This window comes from Lynx rufus, unplaced genomic scaffold (genome assembly GCF_022079265.1).
Source record: "Lynx rufus isolate CCGP_SWC_20201006 ecotype Redwood Valley unplaced genomic scaffold, mLynRuf1.p SCAF_4, whole genome shotgun sequence".
Classification (NCBI taxonomy): Eukaryota; Metazoa; Chordata; class Mammalia; order Carnivora; family Felidae; genus Lynx; species Lynx rufus.
The window spans coordinates 136,695,659-136,718,337 of record NW_025814856.1 but is presented as its reverse complement, the minus strand read 5'-3'; the positions used below and the strand labels follow the sequence as shown (position 1 = coordinate 136,718,337).

At 38.9% G+C, this 22,679-nt stretch overlaps 1 protein-coding gene across 1 annotated transcript in view; it reads left to right on the top strand.

The window, feature by feature from the left end:
- CTTNBP2 (cortactin binding protein 2) overlaps positions 1-22,679 on the top strand; it is a 148,734-nt gene that overhangs the window by 80,497 nt on the left and 45,558 nt on the right. The window contains exons 5-8 of the mRNA XM_047097409.1: positions 3,979-4,182; positions 5,537-5,636; positions 7,911-8,061; positions 12,606-12,860. Coding sequence (XP_046953365.1) covers positions 3,979-4,182; positions 5,537-5,636; positions 7,911-8,061; positions 12,606-12,860 — 710 coding nt within the window. The remainder of the gene's footprint in view (positions 1-3,978; positions 4,183-5,536; positions 5,637-7,910; positions 8,062-12,605; positions 12,861-22,679) is intronic.

The following is a 22,679-nucleotide window of genomic DNA, read 5'->3' as shown; positions in this document are numbered from 1 at the left end:
ATTGTGGATAAAGGAGCTATAATCCCTCTGAAAAATGCCCTTTGCTTATATCTAGAGAGCAAAGGAGAAGAAACAGTGGCAGCAAAAGAAATAGCTGCCACTGAGGATACGTGAAACTGATTCCTCATTTTCTATTCCCTGATTTTGCAATTTGGCCAAAATCTCAGAATTTCAGGATTATGCTTGGTGGGATAAGTTTCTGTGTTATTTGATTATAAGGAGTTTCGTAGTCATTCGGCAAGCTTTTGGGAGCATGTAGTCTGGGGAATAGAAAAGTTATTACAGTTACATAAGAAGGGTGATTAAATCAGCCATGGGTGTAGGTCAGCCTAAATTTTCCAAATGAGATCTAGGATTTCAACTGCTTTCCGTTTGGATTGCCCCTATTTTTGCTGCCATGCCATTGCAACTAGGAAGCACCAGAGCTCCCTCCATCCTGCTTCTTAACCTATCTGTGCCTGGGTGAGCTTGTGCCTCTCCAGATCATAAGCTCATTGAAGGTGATTAATCTTCTTAACAGCCACTAATGCCATTGTGGTTGGTAAGAGAAGGGCATGAGGACAGAGCTCCTCTGCCAAATCCTTGGTAGATAGATCTCTGTTCCAAATTCAGTGAGAAAAAGTGCTCTGGGCTGAGTCTAAGAAGGAGGGTTAGTCCATTTTTGCCTCTCTCTAGTATCACCCTAAGAGCACATTCTCTCTGAGTCATTAGCTTTCTCCTTTAAAAATGAAAACATTGACCCAAAAGAAGAATAATAGTTCCAGACCAGAAAGACTTACTAAACTTGCCTGTTGAATTTTTCAAACAGCAGTAGTACACTACCTCTCCTTTCTTGGAGAACCACTAGATCCCACAATCTTTAAAACTGTAAAGTTCTGAGTTTCTGTATCAGCTTACATCTGTGACAGACAAACAGTTAGGATTAAGCTAAAGTACTGGGGAGAATTGCAATGACAAAAAGATACCATTTTAATTACTCTGTTAGCAATTTTTATGGCCAAATGTTAAATTTTTAAATGGCATTTTGAATTCTATAAGTGAATTAAAATGTCTTGTTCCTCCTGAACTTGTCCAATGAACACGTTTTAACTGTTAGATGAGCAGAGGCCTAAAACCAGAAATCATCCCAGGCAACTGAGTTTTCATACCCTTGGAAATTTGTTTTTGTTTTTGTTTGGTACATTTTGTTTAATTTGGTTCAGACAGTTTTTCTTAGTTAAACATACCCTTAAAAAATTATCACCCATGTATGATTGGCTTGAAGTCTAAATCCAAAAATGAGATTGATCTGAGCCATGACATTAACCTTCTCTACACTCTGAAGCTGATGCCAGAAGCTGTTCTCAATTCCTCTTCCCTCTTGCATTGCATGGTCTCCGTTCCCTTCGTCCACCGCATGTTACTAATGTTTGCAGACTGCAAAGCTGAATGACCTTTTTCTAACATCATTAAAGTAGCCGTATGACGCAGGTCTGTTCTCCCATTACTTAACCAGTTAATGAATATTACCGTTTCTTATCTTTGTTGGGAGTTTCAAATGAACAATAAAGTCTCATGGTGAAGTTGTTTTTTTTTTTTTCCAGTATTTATAGCAGGATTCATTAAAACAAGCAATTGGAAATGACAGTGGGGATAAAAAGGATTATTTAAACTTTAAGAATACTTGGTATTTATAGAGCATTTTTATTTTGTAGAATATTTTTAAAATATATTGCACACCTCTAAGCTAGGAAATAAAAATTCATATATATTCCTCTGTTGCTTTGTCTGACAGAAAACTATGATTCTTGGGTGGTCTAAAGATTGAGAAAATTTTTGAATAAGATATTTTCTCTTTCAGATAGCCTGGCATTAAAAATAGGGCTTTCCAGGGTACTGTATCCCAAGTTTCCACATAAGGCAGTTAAAAATATATCCATATTTAAATTATTCCTCTAAAGCATAGAATTGCATTGGAAAGAAAGAAAGAAAGAAAGAAAGAAAGAAAGAAAGAAAGAAAGAAAGAAAGAAAGAAAGAACCCAAAAGAATAACAAACCACTTGATATATACCTGTTGATATTCTTTACAGGGTATCAATAACCCAGATGCTTTGAATGAGATAGAGGAGGTGGGGGTAGAGGGGCTCAGAGGGAGAGAGAGGGAAGGAGAGGGGTGGGGAGAGAGGGTCACACAAGCTCCAGGAAACTCACTGTGTGTGAGCCACATTCCCTCCTGTTCCACCGAGGACCTCCGTGCAATGCCTTCATGTTACCTTTGTGTTTGCTATGCAGTCAAGGCATCATACCTTGGTGTTTATAATTTCTCTGTTTATCATCCATTTCTAATAAGTACTGATTTAATTTTTGTGGGCTTGTTTTTTTGTTTGTTTTTAAGAAAATACAAAAGGTAAAATGTACCAGAGAGGAGCCTTCTTGTAAGTATGAAGTAAAAATACTACTTTTGTAAGAAGAGCTAATGAATATCAATGGGAAAATATCATAAAGTTTAGATAAATATTTAATTTTATGAGCATTTGAATTTTGTGTGTCATTGCAGCCTAATAGGGTAAAACAATAAATTATTCATGGACCCAAAGAATTAATTATGAAGATGTAATATCCAGCTTTTAATAAGCTGTCTAGTTTTATTTTTATAACTTGCTTTTTTCACAAAGAATTTTTAAAATACTAAGGAATCCTTTGATTTTAATATTTATTACTTTAATGTTAATTAAGTCTCAATTATCTGAATCTATTGCTTACTAATGTAACACCCATATACTTAGAATATTATCCTGATAACCAAGGTGGACGGGACATAAAACATCCATCTATTGTGTCCTACTACAGAGAATGTTACTGGATTTATGTAGAAAATGTACCCTGAGGAGTGAATATGTGCCCATAGGCCCCTGCATCTACACTGACGTTACTCTGAGGTATTTGGGGCTTCATAAGGAAGAAAGTAAATAACTTATTTTGAAAGTTAATTGTATCTAAAACACACAAAATACCTATATATCACATTGAATAAACATTTTTACTTTACTGTTTTTACAGCCTTTTGACCAAGGAAGAATTCAGAAAATTTTCCATGCTATATGCAGCCGACTTCACACACTTAACAGATTCTCTTCTAAAGCTGCTAAATACTGATGAGAAATATCTAACTATGATAACTCTTATGATTCTTGTTAAAACTATATGGTAGACTGTCCTGTTTTGTTGGCTGGCTAAAAGTTTCTGGTACACAATTTGTAAAGATGGCCACAATTTGTAAAGATAAAGTCTTCAGAATTGTGTATTGAATATTTGTGCCTGGATACAGTATTCTAGATATAATTATATGTGTTGTGCTTCTATAGCTCTGGATACTAAATAGCACTTGGCCGCCTCCATTATTTTTATTCCCAAATAAGGGAATTCAAGGAATATAGATTTCCTGGCAGTATTTGGTCCATCTTAATGGTCTGTATATGATTTTTAGTTACGTACCTTGCAAACATTGCAAAAGGAAAATCTGTATTTCTTACAGTTATTTCTATCCTATACCTAAAGATGTCCGTTCAGTTTTTCAGACTGATATTGAAATTGAGGAAATCCATACATGATTTCAAAATTCAAATTGTTTTGAAACCCTGAAGAGGAATTTGAACTTTCAAATGAGACAGCCATCTAAGTTTCCTAAAACCAATCACCACTTACTTTAACATTTATCTGTGTAAGACTGACAACTAAAAGTAATTTGTCACCATGGATGTTAATTTAATTAGCAGATGCAAGATTGAAATAACAGTACAGATTTGTGCTAAGTAAATATTAACAGATTGATAATGTTAGAAACCACATAATCCTCTAAGGGTACGTGTTCGTGTCTGTGTGTGTGTGTGTGTGTGTGTGTGTGTGTGTGTGTGTGTGTGTGTAATTCAGAAACAAGTGGGTAATACCTGTCTCTTGTCCTTGCTCCTACTCTCTAACTAGGGTCACTTTAACCCACAGGCTGGTCACCCTCCCTAACCCCTTTGCTAATGAGTGGTGGTCCTGCCCCCCTGGCTGGCAGGCCCACCCTTCTTCAGCAAGCTGCTACCCAGGGAAATGTCACTTTATTATCAATGCTGCTTAATGAAGAAGGACTGGACATTAATTACTCCTGTGAAGATGGCCATTCTGCCTTGTATTCTGCTGCTAAGAATGGACATACAGGTAAAGATGGCAAGATCTTACCTCATTGTACCACCCTCTTGCAAAAGGATGGAGAGCCAGAAGCACTGGTAACCATTGTTAGGAGCAAAATGTTCTTTTGGTTTTGATTTTTTTCTTACAGGTAGTAGTGGGTAATTTTTTTTTAACATGACTCAAAGACCTTGTAAATATTGAAAAAAAAACCCCAATTGTAGTTCTGTAAAAATGTAAGATTTTATTGCAGCTAGCAAAAAGTAATCTTTGATATTATGCACAATGAAATGTATTGTGTATGTGGAAATTTTGGGTCTACTATGATAAAGCACATTTTAGAATAAAGCCTTCCATCTGTGATCACTTCAGTCAGCACAAAATAGCTCCAATTTGTCTGTTAGAAATACTTGTGTGTGAACGTCAAAGTGACAGGGCTTTCGCACATGCTATAGTGAGGGCAAATTTTAGTAGTTAGGGAAGGTCATGGGTCTGAAACTGTTCTGTAGTGGGAACAATTTATAGTTATTTGGATTTTTTAAGAGAACTGAGAAGTTCCACAGCTACAAATGACATATTGACAAAGTCTGGGAATTATTCTTGTTTCTTGTGGTCTAATTTACTAAAACATATGGTAGTGCAGAAAAAGATGATTTGACTGCAAATCCAAAATCAAATAAGCTGCATGATTGTCGAGTAATTCATTGAAGTTTTCAGAGCTTTGCTGTGTTCAAGTGCATTAAATGGAAGAATCTAAAAGTTTTAGAAGTACTTTGAAGTTCTTTACTTCAGAAGCATTGTGGGAATTTTCCTTAATGTAGAGAAATTAAGTCTAGTAAATGCCATGAGGAAAATGAGGCCTAGATGATATTTATGCCGGAGTCAGGTAACTTTGTGTGGGATCTCCTCACCCATGAAATTAAGTGTAGGATGACCACCACACAGAAGCATTTTAAAGGTTAAATATCACAAAGTGAGAATTTAACTATTTAAATACAAAGAATGGTATTTCAGTTTGGTAAGTAGATTTAATTCTATCCAATAACATTCTTTCCTGGGATAGGCTGGTAGAAAAACATGGTGAAACATTTTCTGACACATAACAGCCCTTTAACTCATCAGCAACTCCTCCCAAAGCAACACACATACACACACGAATATCATGTCTTAGTTGGTGAGTCTGGGCATTAAAATCCTCAGGAAAAGAGTCTACTTTCTCTGTAAAATAGTCTGTGGAGTCTCATATCCACCACGATGGAGTTGTCAGATGGACTGTGCATGGGAGAGGTCCTTTGAGTTTAGCATCTATATAGAGCTCGTTTAGAATTTGGCTCACCATAACTCTAAATGGGGAATGTAAATGGCTTTCTATTAAAATCCATAGACTGTGTGAGATTGCTGCTGAATGCAGGAGCCCAAGTCAATGCTGCTGATACAAATGGCTTCACACCCTTGTGTGCCGCAGCTGCTCAGGGACATTTCAAGTAAGTGATGTTCTTAATTCTTTTTTCCCCCTATGAAAAGAGTCTTTTTATAATTTGCACACATATTTTAGTTCTGGCTGCATGTGTAAACTAGTGCTTCAAATCCATTGGCAAATAAATTCACTAAGTATATTTGAGGATTTAAATGCAATGTAGGATCCTAAATTTGCTCTTTTTCTTAAAAGGTAAATAGCTGTATATGAGGGCAGTAAAGAAGAGAAATAAGTTCTGTTTCAACCCCACATGAATGAACTTGCTTCTAAAGAAGATAATCTATAGTCTATCAACATATATGTGGTGATAAAATACACTGTTTTAAAGACTGTTATTCACTGTTTTCCATTACCCCAAAACACAAAAAAAAAAGCTTTTTTTTTTTTTTTTTCTTTTTACTTATGATGGCATTACAAACAAATCCTAGGGGCGCCTGAGTGGCCCAGTTGGTGAAGCAACCGACTTTGGCTCAGGTCATGATCTCAAGGTTCCTGGGTTCAAGCCCTGCCTTGGGCTCTGTGCTGACAGCTCAGAGCCTGGAGCCTGCCTTGGATCCTGTGTCTCCCTCTCTCTGCTCCTCCCCCACTCATGCTCTGTCTCTCTGTCTCTCAAAAGTAAATAAACATTTTTAAAAAATCCTAGAATTATATTAATTAAAATAACCTTAACTTCCTATTGGCAGTTGATTCAGTGTTAAATCTCAATATATTCACCTTGTCTTATCGTTTAAAAAAAATTGAAGCAGTAACTTTTCATACTAAAAGTAATTAGAGCAGAAGCCTAAAAGAACCTATCGATGGAAATACATTTAGGTTTAGCAGGTTTCTTCAGTAGCTTACCAAGTCAGTTGAATATAGACATGCCTTTTTAAAATTAAGAGTCATAGTTTAATCAAATAGAATGTCACTAAGTTGCTTTCTCTTCCTGTGCTGAACTGTTGTGTAGGGAATGTAAAGCTGTTTTCAACTTTTTATCTAACCATCCTGATAGAAATGTTCTTTAACATATTTCTTGATTCCTATAATATGGGTTGTAAGGTTCACACTGTTATTATAAATGTAATTCTTAAATATTCAAAATGCATCCTTAAATTATAACATTTTTTCTGTATGTCTAGTGCACACCTCATGAGTTTATTGTTGAGGACCATAGATAACTGGTTTTGCCATTACGTTTTGCATGTATCCTGAGTCCTCCGGAAGGGATTTTTTCTTCAGGGCTACGCTTTTACGTTTACTGTCACTGGGCAATATGTAGTGCAGCTTACTTGGAAATTATAGAGTCATAGGAAGGCAGGCATGGTTGGCTTTGCAAAAAGGAAGACCCCTAGGGGTTGATTAGTTTAAATGTGTATGAGATACAAACAAACGTCAATATGTAACTTAAGTTTTAAATATATATGAATAAACGAAATATTTTCAAGAAAAGCCCAGGGAGAAGAGCATATGTCTAAAGTAAATAAATGAATATGGTGTAAATTGCCTTTTTTTTTTTGTAAGTTACTTCTTAATTTGATTATGATTTAACCCTCTTTACTCCGTTTATTCTCATCTGATTTTACAAACACAAGCTCTGGGTGTTTAACCAGTTACTAAGTGCTACGAAGTCTTGAATTTACCTCATTTCTTTCCTCCTTGATTCTCAAGAGCAGTGAATTTCTGCTTAGATGTCTTTTTCGTTGTAAACTAGTCCCCCTTCAGGAGACAGGATAGCCTCTGCTGTCTCTTCTCCCCAAGGCAGCCCTTTTCTCTGCCTCCCTGCTGCCTTTTATAGTGGAGGCACATGGTGCCCTGCTGTCTGAGCTATTTATAGTTATTTTCTCAAGTGAAAATCTCAGAATGACTCAGCAGTCTTTTTTCAAGGTTTAAGTGATTTTGAACCACAAATAATATATATGTCAACCACAGTTCCACCATTCATCCAAATTAGTTAAACATACTGTAAGCACTTTTTTTTTTTTTTTTTTACAAGTTGTTTACGGAGAAGTGTCAAAACCAAGTTTTAGCACTTGACCAATGCTGCTATTTAAAATTTTCATGGGGGTAAATTTGTGGCTAAAATATAGCTTCTAGCCTTGCTATAAAACAGTATCCATCAAATAAGACCCACAGTAATTGATACACATCTATCTATCTCTCTATAATATATTATAGATATATAAACAATTGATGTAGACAGATACAGAATTGCTTTAGCATTATTTTCTATAATTAACATCTTGGTCAGATGCTTCAGAAATCCAGCCAGTTTTAGTGTAATTAATCATGATCTTGTGTTTAGGTGTGTAGAATTATTAATTTCATATGATGCTAACATTAATCATGCTGCTGATGAAGGACAGACACCTCTATATTTGGCCTGTAAAAATGGAAGTAAGGAGTGTATTCAACTCTTATTGGAAGCTGGAACTGATCGAAGTGTAAAAACCAGAGTGAGTACCAGTTCTTTGGGTTTTGTACTATAATTTACCCTGTCGGCCAACTCTATAGCTAGAAAAACAAAATACAACAAAACCTTGGATTGCGAGTAACTTGTTCTGTAAGTGTTCTGCAAGATGAGCAAACATTTCTGATAAATTTTAACTTGACAAACGAGCGGTGTCTTGCAATAAGAGTGGTACACAATACCAAACATCACATGATCACAACTGAGCCAATGGTTCTTGAAATTCGCTTTGATATAAGAGTGCTTTGGATAACAAGCATGTTTCCGGAATGAATTATGCTCGCAAACCAAAGTTTTACTAAAATAGAGGCTGCTTGGTGTTGCTTTTAGGATATCAGATATGGAAGTGTCTGACCTCTGACTTCTGTTTGAGCATCTGCTAATGAAAAGCCTTGTCTGGTAGCTTAACTGGTCCTTTATCCTCTGAACCTCAGATTATTCACTGTAAAATAGGAAACTGAATACCTGCATCCTGGCTGTTTTCAGAATCAGGGGATATAATGGAGGTGTACTTTTTACTCACTCAACAAATACTTCCTGAGCACTAGCTATGCTAGGGACAGAAGAGACAGCAGGAAGTGAAACAGTCCTGCCCTCATGGATCTTATATCCTCATGGGGCAGGAGGGGTGACAGTAAACAAGTAAGTAAATAGTAGCTGGATGTTTAGAAGATGGAAATGCCTGGGGTCGGCACTACTTCAGAGGAGTTGGTGGGAAAAGTCTTTGTTGAAAATGTGACAGTTGAGCCAAGACCTGAAGGAAGCAAGGGTGTGAGCCATGAAGAGATGGGAGCAGGGTACCAGGACTGAGGCAGGAGAGCAGTGCAGGCAGATCTTTGTGGCCAGAGGCCCACCACAAAGGGCCTTGTGGGCCATTGGCAAGGACTTGGAATAAGGGCGTCGGATGGATAGCTTTGAAGAGAGCAAGGACGTGAACTGACTCATTTTTATGAGTCACTCTGGCTGCAGGTTTGAGAATAAACTGTAGGAGTGGCAGAGCAGCTGCGAAGAGAGAGCCGTAGGAATCTTGTTTTACTCCAGGGAAAAAGTAAGGGTGGTTTGGATCAAGGTTGAGGGGTAGAAACAGTAGGGATTGGTCCAATTCTAGATATATTTTCAGGATGCATCGTATAAAGAGCCACAGAAGTATCAATTGTTGCAGTAGTGACAGTGGTGGTGATATAAAACTACTGCATATTGCCTGAGAGATCAGGCTGTGAAATCAAACCTTTTTGGGCTTGGACCATGCCTACACACAGCTGTGTGAGCTTAGGCAAGGTATGTTACTTCTCTGCGCCTTGGGTGACCCCTCTACAAAATGAGTCTAAGGGTATTAAAGTGAAATTAGCTTATCTACATAAGGTAGTTGGTATAAGTGCCCTGGGAATTGTGAGCAGTAAACAAATGTCAGCTGTCCCCATGGTCACCATCACCATCAATTACAACGTAGGAGTCAGTTGTAACACTTACAAACAAAAGGGAGTTTTGTCACAAGACAGTGCCCATTGTCAGTACTTAGAGGAGCGTTATTTGTGCTCACTGTTCTTCCTCTGACTGATGTTTGTTATTGCTAAGATCATGCAGCACCTCACAGAGTTCAGGGTCATTGTCTAATTTGCCTCAGAACTAGAAGCACTGTGTGTAGAAATCCACTAGACCCCAAGTCGCTCTTGGCTCCATCCCACACAGTTCTGTTATCTCCTATACAAGGTGCACAGATAAAGTCCAAGGGATTTAGAAACTGCAGACTTTTGGAGTCTGATGCATGGAAGAGTCCTTGGATGATACTTTTGGCTCAGCCACACAGAAATGCATTCGAAACAAACTTTTCAGTCAGCCCTCCCAAATTTGTCTTCATCAACTCATTGTGAACCACTTGAAGACCAAGGAATCTGCCCTGTGCACACTGACATCCATTTCTCTGATGGGACCCTCTGTGAGCTTTAGGAGTTATGGAACTTCCATCATGCTCCATTCTTCATTGGGCTCAGGAATTACTTTAGTTTTGTTTTTGCAGCTTCCTAGAATATTTAAGGTATAATAATAACCATCCTACCCTATGTTCCTAATGAAAGACAAGTATAGACATTCAATTTCCAAAGGTTATCTGAACCTTGGATTTTTTCTGTTAATAGAGAATTGGTTGTGTTGTGTATTCCTCTCATAGGAAACATCCTTAAGATTTCCTAGAATAAAAAGCTGCATTATCTAATTTATAGATCACCCTTAAATCCTGTGGGTTTTGTTTGTTTTTGTTTTAATGGCAAGTGCACTCCTTCCTTAATCTCCATCATCTGTTTAACCCACCCCCCACCCACCTCCCTCTGGTTTGTTCTCTGTAGTTAAGACTGTTTCTTGATTTGTCTCTGTCTTCTATTTTTCCCTTTGCTTATTTGTTTTGTTTCTTAAATTCCACATTTGAGTGAAATCATATGGTATTTGTCTTTCTCTGACTTATTTCACTTAGCATTATACTCAAGCTCCATCCATGTCATTGCAAATGGCAATATTTCGTTTTTTTATGGCTAATATTCCATATATATATATCTCACTTCTTTATCCATTCATCAGTCAATGGACACTTGGGCTGCTTCCATATCTTGGCTATTGTAAATAATGCTGCTATAAACATAGAGGTGCATGTATCCCTTTGAATTAATGATCATTAGAAGTAAAGGGGCGCCTGGGTGGCGCAGTCGGTTAAGCGTCCGACTTCAGCCAGGTCATGATCTCGCGGTCCGTGAGTTCGAGCCCCGCGTCAGGCTCTGGGCTGATGGCTCAGAGCCTGGAGCCTGTTTCCGATTCTGTGTCTCCCTCTCTCTCTGCCCCTCCCCCGTTCATGCTCTGTCTCTCTCTGTCCCAAAAAATAAATAAACGTTGAAAAAAAATTAAAAAAAAAAAAAAGAAGTATAGAGGCTCCAAAATACAGAGATAAACAGTAATGATAGAGGATCTTAAGGGAATAATTATTTCTTATGACTTTTAATAAGAAATCAAAGGAGAATGGTAAATTGAAAGTTTTTCAGAAATGATTACATAGCCTTTGTAATGTAAAAATAAGGAAAAAGTCAAGAGATTTGACTAGGGAAGGTCAAGAGCACTTACACTCTGGTGCCTAATTAAGGCTGAAAACCAAATAAAGGTGTCTGTAGCCCAGCAAAGAACAAGCCATGAAATGCTTTACCTAGCTCTGGTGTATGCTTAAGGACTATAAGGTATTCCATTTACTGCACAGCCGTGATCTTGTCTTAGCCAAGTCAACTTCATGGGTATGAAGTACAGAACCAGAGAAAAATCTGCCCTATCAAGGGAAGCTTTAGCAAATGATCAGATGACTCACTATAAACATACCTTGTTACCGCTTACTGTTTTTCTCCTGCCTTCTACCCCATTATTTTTAAAAAGTGTGCTTTAACTCACTGAAAGATTTTTAACATAGCAATATGAAATACCACATGAAAAAAAATAGGCCAAAAGGAAAATAAAGCCCAAACAACAAATCACCAAAATAATTCTGTTCTTTTATGAAAGTCTTAAAAATGTAATGAAGACAGGTACTTGAGTGAAAGGAAGACCCTATATAAAAATGAGAGATTGAAAGGGAACCAAGATTTTCACTTGAAAAGTGCTTGTCAAGCTTCAGGGAGTCCGAATAACCCAGGGGGCTGGTTAAAGCACAGATTGCTGGGCCTTACCTCCAGAGTTTCTCATTCATTAGGTCTGGGTTGAGGCTTAACAACTTTCATTTCCAACAAATTCCCAGGTGATGCTGATGCTAGCTGGTCTGGTGACTACACTTGAGAACCACTGCCTTAGGAAGAGCTCTGAGTTAACAACTCTAGCAACCTGCTAAGTCAATGCTAAAGGCTTCACAGTAATGTATTCTAGACAATGGGCCTAATAATTTTACTTGGAACATTTCCTAAGCTTGCATTTATCAGTTTCTAGCTGCAGTCCCAGAACTCTCAATAGGGGCACATAGAGACCTCATGAGGTTATTTGGCTTTGTTTTTCCTATATGTCTACCTTTTCCTTATTATCTAGAATTTTTCCTTCAGGAATCATTGACATAAAACTTTAAGATCACCAGTTAGGACTCTGCCCTATAAGTAAAACTGGATTATGGCAGCATTCATTTAGTACATTACTAATAATACCCTACTTGGATATAAATTTTTAAAAATCTTTATGCTAAAGTTCATTCTCTTTTGTATTCTATATAGAGATTTTGTTTTGCCATATGTAGTCCGTAGTTACCAGCCTGGACAGTACCTGTTCACTCCAAATAGTTAACTGCTAAGTGGAAAGTCTTACAAAACAGCAAACATGAGTCATAGCATTGAGAAATATGGTAATTGACAGAGGTCAGTGAACTTGACTCAGCTCATCAATGATACTCAGGATTGGAATGCCTGCTTTTCCCAGCTCAGTGGTTCATGCCCAAAAACATTTAGAGGTGAACTTTAAATAACACTGTTCTCAACATTAACGTTGTAATCAATCCTTTCCTCCTGGTCATTTTATCTTCAGGATGGCTGGACACCAGTTCACGCAGCTGTAGACACTGGTAATGTGGACAGCCTCAAGCTTCTTATGTACCATAGAGCACCAGCTTGCAGAAACTCTTTGCATGAGGAAGAGTCTGAGTCAGTTGTCTTTGACTTGGATCAAGGAGAAGAGAGTCCTGAAGGCACATCCAAGCCTGTTGTTCCTGCAGAACTTATTAACCACGCTGACAGAGAAGGCTGGACCGCTGCCCATATTGCTGCTTCAAAAGGTTTTAAGGTGTGTCTCATGGCCGCTGGCCTCATTGCGTAGTTGTAACTTGATGAGTGACAACATTGTCTGCTATTGACTGAATGCATTTCAATGGAATGATTGGAAACTGAGTGAAAACCATTGCAAGAGATGATCAGCTACCAATATGAACTGAATTTTTTTCTGTCCAGTAGTATTTACAGTCAACCATATATGAGACTTTTTCTAAAAATCGTACTTGGAGTTTTTTAACAAATGTGGGAGTAATTTCAGACATTTATTTAATTTTTTTTTATGTCTTGTAAAATTAGGAGAAAGAGTTTGGTGTTGATTTAGTGTACTGGATTGTTTGATTCAAAGGCCAAGGCCTTGGTACTAGTTAGAGTGAGAGCCAAGACTGAAATGCATGCCCTTGACTCTGAACTGCCTCATTTACATCCTTCCAGTGCTGTTTTACTGGTAGGTAAGAGGGAGCTCGAGATTTCACTCATCAGAGTAGAAAGTGATACTGATTATTAAGAAAACAATATAGTATGCCATTCACTCATGTTTCTTTTTTTTCTGTTTTGATCAGTTTAGCGATAATATAGTTTAGCAATAGAAAGCTATTAGGAAACTCCTGAGTGCAAGGCACTGTGTAAGCTAATATTTGCAGGGATATTTATACCATTAGCTAACTGCTAGTTCAGTGGCAAGAGTATAGGATACAAGACAAGTGTAGGATAAGAGAACACAAAAAATTAAAACAATGGTAATGGACATGTGCTTGGAACACTATAAAAATGCAAATTTTATTTTGTTTTTTGAAAAAAGACAATGCACGTATTTCAAGAAGCAGAGTTTCAGGGATGTTAGGCTCAGAAATGGCTGTTTCTGGAGGCAATGGAAGTGATTTGGGCCTTGCAATGGGGGGTTAACTTTGCCACTCATCACTGAGATTGGAGAGTAGTTGAGATCTGGGAGCAGCGGGAACAGAGACGGGGAGCAGGGAAGTGGGCTGAACACTGGCTGAGCTGATGAGGGGTAGTGAGAAGTAAGATGGGACTGGGAGCTTCCTGGGATGGCATGGGCTTCAGTGACATTTTAAGGAGTTTTGGGGCTTTATTGAAAGGTCTTGTACGAAGGAGCAAAACAATCAGCTCTATAGTTTGAATGATTACTTTAGCAACAACTTAAAGAAGATTATGTTATGAAACAATTGGCAGGGAGAGAGACTAGGTGAAAGATGAAGAGAGTGGTAGAAATAATGAAACACATTACAGACCAGAAATGTCCATGGATTGAAGACAGATGAGATGCAGGAAAAGAGGGAGCTGACACGAAGGGGAACAATGACATTCCTGGAAAGAGAAGAGGCATCATTGTGATTAACAAGATAGAACGTGGGTTTAGACATGCTGGATTTAAGTGCTGTGAGAGGTTCATCCAGATGGAGATCTCTGGGAATAGCTAGAAATTGCATTTGGAGCTCCTGGTTGGGTAACTTCCTGTTATTATGATCTAGAACAGAAGCTGTTCACTTTGGGCCTCTTTTTTTTTTTTTTTTAAGTGAGAAAAAGGCATGATTTAGTTCATTGTGGAGGTATTGCTTGTTAGTTTTGTTCCATTTCACGCTTTAACAAAAAGTACAAAAATTTTGTGAACTTGATAGACGTGTCTTGATTTGAATGGGATGCAGTACATATGACATCAAAGTTTTTAAGAGACAAAGATGTGAAATGTGAAAAGTTTTCATTTGAAAATGCACCGTTAATCTAAGACCGGGAATCTCATTTGATGGTGGAAGGGTGCATTGAAGGAGTTGTTTTCAACCTCTTTCCACCCCCTCAAGGAAATCTGAAGATAATGCAAGGTGCTACTGATAGTGGGGTTGTGCACACACACAGCCTGGAGGCAAAAAAAAAAAAAAAAAAACCAACAAAAGAAAACCTGAGCATCACTGATCCAGAATGTTCAGCTGCTGAACCTCTCAAGCTAGGCAGAGAGAGAAAAACCACTCCCTAGGGTGAGTTACCCTGCAGGGTAGGGCACTTGTGTTGCTGCTCAACTCCTTTATTATGAACTCCTTATTAGTCCTGCTGCTTTTTGTGATCAAGGATGGTATCTTCATGGATCCCCAGGCCCCTGGTGCATGTAGATACTTGGTCATTGTTGAGCAAAGGGGAAGAGGACACTTTCTCTCATAGACTCCTCCTGTATTCTCTTTAAGAGGCATAAGATAAATTTTTAAAGAGAGGTTTTTAAAAGTGATCATGACTGACAACATTCACACACTGCTGAGTAAAATCATAGATTAAAATGATTTTTTTTTTTTTTTAGCCCTGGAATGGATATTTCATCTTCCAGTCTAGCCTCTTCATTTTATGATTAGGACATTTAAACCCTGGAGGGAGTAGTAGAGAGAAGTTGGGAATGAAGCCCAGATTGCCTGATTTCATTATCTTCACACTGTACCATGCTGCCTTCCTTCCTAATCAAAGGTATTAGAAAGTACTTTTGCATCGTTGGCCTGATACAGTGTTCATATCCTGACTGAGATAGTTCACCAGAGAGGTAATTCATTTACAACTAGTTGCTAAGACTAATTTTCTGAAAAAATTAATTACAATTCTGAGTTAATCATCATGTAGGTGAAAGATTCTATCATGACCACAGTAGATTAAAAAATGAATATTTTTCCTCTGTAGAGCAGCATATACGTGTCCGAGCTATGTAAGGTAATAGTATGTCATTACCCAAGAAGATGACTTCAGTTTTCTTGTGCCATTCAGTAAAGAACTGTGGGATTTCACAGCTCAAAGGGACATACCTCACCCAGGCCAACCCCTTCATTTTGCAGATGAAAAAATCAAGTCTCAGAAGATAGTATACCTAATTTCCTAAGATCAGTTCACGGAAGATCAGATTCCCCAATCAGTGCTTTTCCCACTTTAGTCCTTGGTCTTTCTCCCAGTGGTTAAGCAATTTACACAAATCACTATCTAGTGTTTGGTAATAGGAGTACCTCTCTCTAAAGCTGGCCTGTGACTAATCACTGAGCACAAACCTTTGTTTTCATCTCAGGGCGAATAGAAAGAAGAGTTCTTAGTGAAACTGTCTGGTGTCATGAGCCCTTTACATGTCAAGTAAAACCTATTAGGAACATTTTATGAATTTGGTATCTCTGTTGTTGAGGTTCCCATACAATGAGATTATTTGGGAGGACTGTGTGTGTCCTCCCAGTTATAATTCTAGTTTATGTGTATTACCAAAGCTGGTGGCTTCCTGTCACTCAGGCTCTTAGTCTCTCTGGGTTAACATGTTTACTATTAATGCAGACTCCTTCCTCTGCTTCCAGAACACTGCCCCTTCCTCACTTCCCCTCCAACTCGATGATCAGGTTTTCTCTTTTGTTTAACCATAAGCAATTCCCGCACTCCATTTACAATTGGCTGGTCCTATATATTTTTTTTAATTTTTTAAATAATTATTTTTGAGAGAGAGAGAGACAGAGACAGAGCCTGAGTGGGGGAGGGGCAGAGAGAGAGGGAGACACAGAATCTGAAATAGGCTCCAGGCTCCGAGCTGTCAGCAAAGAGCCTATCGCACGGCTTGAACTCATGAATCTCCACACCTGGTTTTTTTTTTTTTTGTTTTTGTTTTTTTTGCCTGTCTTCCAGACATTTATTTCCGGCATCTTGTAGGATGAACAAGCCTGCTGTCCTCTGGTCAGGCAGTGGACCTTGTGTTACCATCTTTAGGCCATTCCTATATTGTATTCGGATTCTGTTGTGCCTGATACATTTAGCCAGAGAGCATCAGGCATTTCCTCTCACACAGTAGTATCCATCCCGTCTGGGTGGTCTGGATGAGGTGTGTGTCTCAAGTATAGAGGCCCACATGGGGCCCCAAGATTTAGATTCCCTCTCCTTGGGTCATGGCTGCAGAGAAAAAGATGATAGGAGTCACTAATTTCTTTGTCACATGTGGTTGAGTAGCTGGCTAGGAAAGGAGAAAGATAAGATACCTATGAAGTTGGACCAACTCTTTGGAGCTAGAATGTTGTTCATGATAAGTAGAAATCTGTTCTTTGGAATCTGTTTTTGTGTTTTTAATTCTCCATGATTATTTCCTTTTTTCCCCTTAACTTTTATAAAAACATTTTTGGAAAAGCCAGACTGACTCAGCTGTTGGTAAACAAAGGGAACGCTGTTATTTTTTGACATTTATTCCAGAATGTTCAGTGCAGAGTATTGTGTCCTTGCTTAATTTGAGCAGGACGGATTAACTGATAGGATCCTAAAGAATTATTTTATTTTTATTTTTTTAAGTTTGTTTATTTTTAGAGAGAGATAGGGGGAGCGCGAGTGAAGGAGGAGCAGAGAGAGAATCCTAAGCAGGCTCTGCCCTATCAGCACAGAGCCTAATGTGGAGCTGGATCTGATGAACCGAGAGATTGTTACCTGAGCCGAGATCAAGAGTTGGACCTTAACCGACTGAGCCACCCAGGCGCCCCGAAAGGATTCTAATCTAAATTAGCCAACCAGAGTCCTGCTCCACCCCTCACCTGAGACATGGACTCTTCTGTGTTTTCCACTAACATCTTTCATGGATCTGGGTTTTGACCCTTTTGTTCCTCGCACTTTGTACCTTTTATATATATGTATATATAAAATATATATATATATATACATACATATACATATAAAAAATACATATATATTTATATATATGTATAACTTTGTCCCAGTTATAATCTATAGAGATTCCAAAATGTTATCTTTAGCCCTACCTACTCATTTTCTGATTTTATCCAATAAGGTCTTATTCAGGAGGGACACAGTTTACAGGGCTGATAAGTAGAGCAGCAAAGTTCCTTTGCCCAGTACAGCCGCTATTTATGCCTGTCATCCTAGTGTAATTATTAATAGTGCCCCCTTTTTACTCTTGCAGGTGCACCAGTTTGGGCAGTTGTATGGTAACCCTACTGACCATCATATTCATGTTTGCTTCCATCACACAGCTCCACGTGGCTGCGTCACTGGGTTCCCATGTTTGTCCTCTTCCAGTCTGCTACATCCCTTCTTTCTTAATGCAGCACCATCACCTGGCATTTGTGTTTACTTGCTCCGTCTTACTAACTTAATGAACTTAGATGATTGGTACAACTCCAGATTTTTTTCCTTCACAAGTGAATTTTGAATATGTCGCCTCCTCCATATCTTGTGGGCACTACCCTGGGGGAGCCTTCCTCGTCCACTGTCCGAGTTTGTGCAGACTCCGCCAGTCTCCTCATCTGCCGTCTCTCTACTCCGTTAGCCTGCCATGAGAGGGGCCTTTCAGACAGGGGAACTTGCTCATGTAATTTCCCTGCTCAGCATCTTTCCAAGGCTCTATCACTTCCAGGATAAGTGCTAGGTTTTTATGATGATGGACAAGTCCCTTCCTGATCTGGACTCAGTTCACTCCACAGAGACTTCCTGTCTCCTCCCCTAATGTGTTCTGTGCTCTAAGCAGGCACTGCTGGGCTGCTGTGCAAACATCGTGTGCTCTTTCTTCTCTCCCTGTCTTTGTGTCTGCTGTTCCCTTTACCTCAAATGGCCTCTTCTCCTGTCCTGACCCTTCCCTGCCTGGAAAACCTCTCAGCTTAAATCCAGGCTTCCAGAAGCTAGGTGTTCCCAGGGCACCTTTCCACACTTCACTTAGAGTGCTTGTACTTTAATTATTTGCATGCCTGTCTCTCTTTCCACCTCCTCCCCAAAAAATCACTTTTCCATCTTTGTATGCACTGTGTCCAGCAGAGTCTCTGGCCTGCAAGTACTGAGTATTTGCTGAATTGATGAGTGAATGGACTGTTATTACAGTTCTTTCTTACCTATCTTGCTATCACCCTCCTTTCCAGTATATCTTCCAAATGCACCAGTTGCTTTTCAGAATCAAGCTTGTCATGGCACTTTGCTACCTGAGCATATCCTTATGCCTACAGAAAACATATCTTCATGCCAACTCACCCTTCACAGCTAACTCTGATTGTCTTCATCTTTGGGCACTCTTCCCTAAATTTACCTTCTTGCTTATTTCCCATTTTAACAGCCTCCCACTCCCCTGCCTGGTAAGGCAGTGGGCACACCCACAGCCCAAGGGTGTTCCCAGCACCCACACTGGCCCACCTGTGCATTTGCAGATTGCTTGTGCTCTCCCTCCCTCTGCCCAATGTCAGATTCCCAGCTCCCTTCCTTGACTTTGGTAGTATATCAAGCTCTTTGGACTTGGGGTTTCTACTTAGTCTCCCTGGCACTTCTACCTTGCTTCTCCACTCTCCTTCAAGGATCATGACAGAGATGGGTCATTGACCCTCAACATCACCTTTCCCCTTCCCCTATGATGATCCTGCAGAGTTCTGGACCCATGACCACCCAAAATAAAGACCACATTCTCCAGCCTCCATTGCAGGTAATGAGTCCACCTACCTATGTTCTGGCAAGTGGGATGTGAGTGGAAAGATTAAGCTTAAACCACTGCTTTTTAAAGTCTCTTTTATAACAGATGTATCTCTAACATAATTAGTAGAACTTTAGCTTAAATCCATTCATCCAGATCTCTTGCTCAACATCACTTGGGTAGAACCTCTTGCCTGGTTTAGGCCCCTGGGACTCCCTCTGCTACTTTCCAGTAGCAGTGACTGGCATCATAGCATTTATCCTCTTCACAAATGGTGTCCGTCACGGAGAGAGCTTAGATTCCTTTCTCCACTTTTCCCTCCTTTTCCGCATAGTACAACTTGGGACATCACCTCAGTGCCATTCTCCCCATGACTGTATTACACCCTGTGGTCCTCCATGAGAAGCAGAACTGTTACCTTACTCATAGTTCCCACCCTCAATTCTAACAGAGCACCTGGTAGAGCGCTTAGTTCCTCTTCCTTAAAAAGTTGTGGGGATTAGTGAGCACTAGGTACTTGCAAAGTGTTGGAACTGTGCCTGGAACTTACTATGCACTCAAGTAATTGCTGTGGTGGTGCTTGTAAAGCGTCATTTGGGTGGAGGCTTTCAACCTCTTCGTGTTCCCCATGGAGCCAGCATGGCATAGAATTCACACTTGTAATGGGTTTGGATATGCATCTCCTGCTCTCCTCATGGGGACCGACATCTTCCTCATAGAGAAAGTCACTGCTTATATTCTTGCCCACTGACCTACCCGAGTAGAATAAAAACTATATACAACCCACTTTGAAGGTCTGAGGTAAGAGAATCTTCAAGATTTTGGTTGAGGAGAGCCTGGGTGGCTCAGCTGGTTAACATCTGACTCTTAATTTAGGCTCAGGTCATGATCTCATGGTTCGTGAGTTTGAGCCCCACATCAGGTTCTGTGCTGACAGTGTGGAGCCTGATTGAGATTCTCTCTCCCTCTCTCTCTGCCCCTCCCCTGCTCCCTCTCTCTCTCAAAAAATAAATTAACTAACAAAAAAAGGAATTTTGGTTGAATCCTTTATTATTTCCCTGTATAATTTGAAGTAGCATCACCTAGAATTATATTGATATCAGTGACATTTGTTGATGTGCTGTAATTCCTCACCATTTAATTGAATATTTCCAACTGGTGATTATTACATTGATTATAATAATAACAGCAGCTAATAAATATTGAGAGCTTAGTGCATGCCAAGAATGTGAGCTTTTTATGCATCTTTTCCATTAAGTCACATAACAGCTATATGAAATCTAGATATTTAAAAATAAGGAAACTGAAACAGAAAAATGTTAAATGATTTAACAAAAGCATAGATAAAATCATTTATATTGGCAGAATTAGGATCCAGGTCTGTTTTGACTCTTACCTGCTTTTGTTGCAAGTACTAACTTGCATAATAAATGTATCATTTTTATCTCTTATCTGGGAATTCACAAAGATTAGTGCTCAGATTGCATCCTACTTAATTTCTCATTAAAATTAATTTCTAAATCAACATTTCTGAATTTCTCATTTACTATCAGATGCATTTGCTGGTATTATACAAATTAGTCATAACAGTTTGATAAGAACGTCGTTTATATATTTGACTTTGTTTTGAGCTCATTTCTTGTCTTAGGGAGTTTTTGAACTTGAACCCCAGACCCACCTAAGAAAAACAGACTTCGATTACAATTTTTAGACGAGATCCCTCCAACCTAAGCAGGGGCAGTGAGAAACCAATGTTGTTGTCCACTCCCTTTGCAGGCATACCTCTGGTTCAACTCCTCCATTTTAGAGGTCCAAAGACCTACTCTCCCATCTCCCCAGCATCTGAAAAGATTGCCTACATTAGCTTTGCCCTCAGACCAGCACTGGCTTCCTATTCAAATTTCACTTAATTTGTGGTTTAGTTTTCTCTCTCTCTCTCTCTCTCTCTCTCTCTGTCTCTCTGTCTCTGTCTCTGTCTCTCTCTCTCTCTTTGACCTTTAGGGGATTTTCTGTACTTCTTTATGAATTCATATATAAAGTGTGTTTGGGGGGCAATATGAAGCACCTGGAACTCACTCACACATACTCCTGGTGGGAGTGGAGTTTAGTATAGCCACTTATTAAAAGCTCTTTGCAGTATATACTGACCTAGAGCAACATATGCATATCCTGTGACCCAACAGTCTAACTATGTACATAGATCCAACAGAAATGTGTACATATGTCTATCAAAGGATGTGTACTAGAATGTCCATAGTGGAGCCCAGATGTCCATTAACAAGTAAATTGTGGTACGTTCATATATCCCACAGTAATTTTTTAAAAGAAGGATAAACTATGCTTAGTCCCAGCATATGGATGAATTTTATAGACATTATGTTGAATGAAAAGCCAAATATAAAAGTGAAACTGCAGTATGATTCCAATTATATTAAGTTTATAAACTGGATAAACCAGTCTCTGATATTAGAAATCATCCTAGGAGTTACCTGAGGGGGAGAAGGGTGGGGCTAGTGATTTAGACGAAACATACAGAAGGCTTCCAGAGTGCTCCTTACATAGTTATGTTTGTTTTGTGATACTTCTTCAAGCTTTTGTACTTTTCTATGAGGATGGTGTATGCCAATAAAAATATTTACATAAAGGAAGGGAAAAGTGTGTTTTGTGTTTTATAAAATAGAAAAGTGATGTTTTACAGCAAAATCCGTAGACTTTCAGACTACCTGGTTTACTGTTGTCAGAAGTGAAATCAGCCCAAAGCGTGTGTGTGTATGTGCGCGTGCGCGAACGCGTGTTTGCAGGGGAGAGATGAGAAGGATATTGCTTATTTGGTTGTTTGTTTCCTTTTATGGTTTCTGTTCTATTCAGTTCTGTGCTTATTCTGGTGGGAAATAAGTAAACAAATCATCAAGTAGTAAAAGTTGATATAGCAGAGGTCCTTAATAAATATCCTGATGTTATTTCTTGCCGTGCAGTTATTTACTTGAAAATGTTTGTACGTATATTGTCTTTACTTTGTTGTGAAAAATTTTGGAGAACTAAGAGTTTTCAGTTCATAGGTTACTGATACTTTTTGATGGGGACTTCCTGAAGCAACATAGAAGAAAGAGCTGAAAAAGAGAGAGCACATAACTTCAATATATTGGGAATGTTTTTCTAAAAACTCAATCAACATGGTGTTCGTATTTTTCATATAAAAAAATAAGGGTGTAAGATCTCAGTTATAAATGTGCTTGTGAGGACCGTGAGACAAGAGTTGTTACAATGGGAACCCTGCACTTACATGACTAGGGAAACAGTTCATTGTCTAGAATACAGCATGGAGCACCCACCTATAGCAAAGTCTTTTGGCTTTATGTTGCCAAATTACCATAAAAGGATACTGTCTGCTGAAGCCAATTTCTTTCTTAATTTCATTCTGCAGCA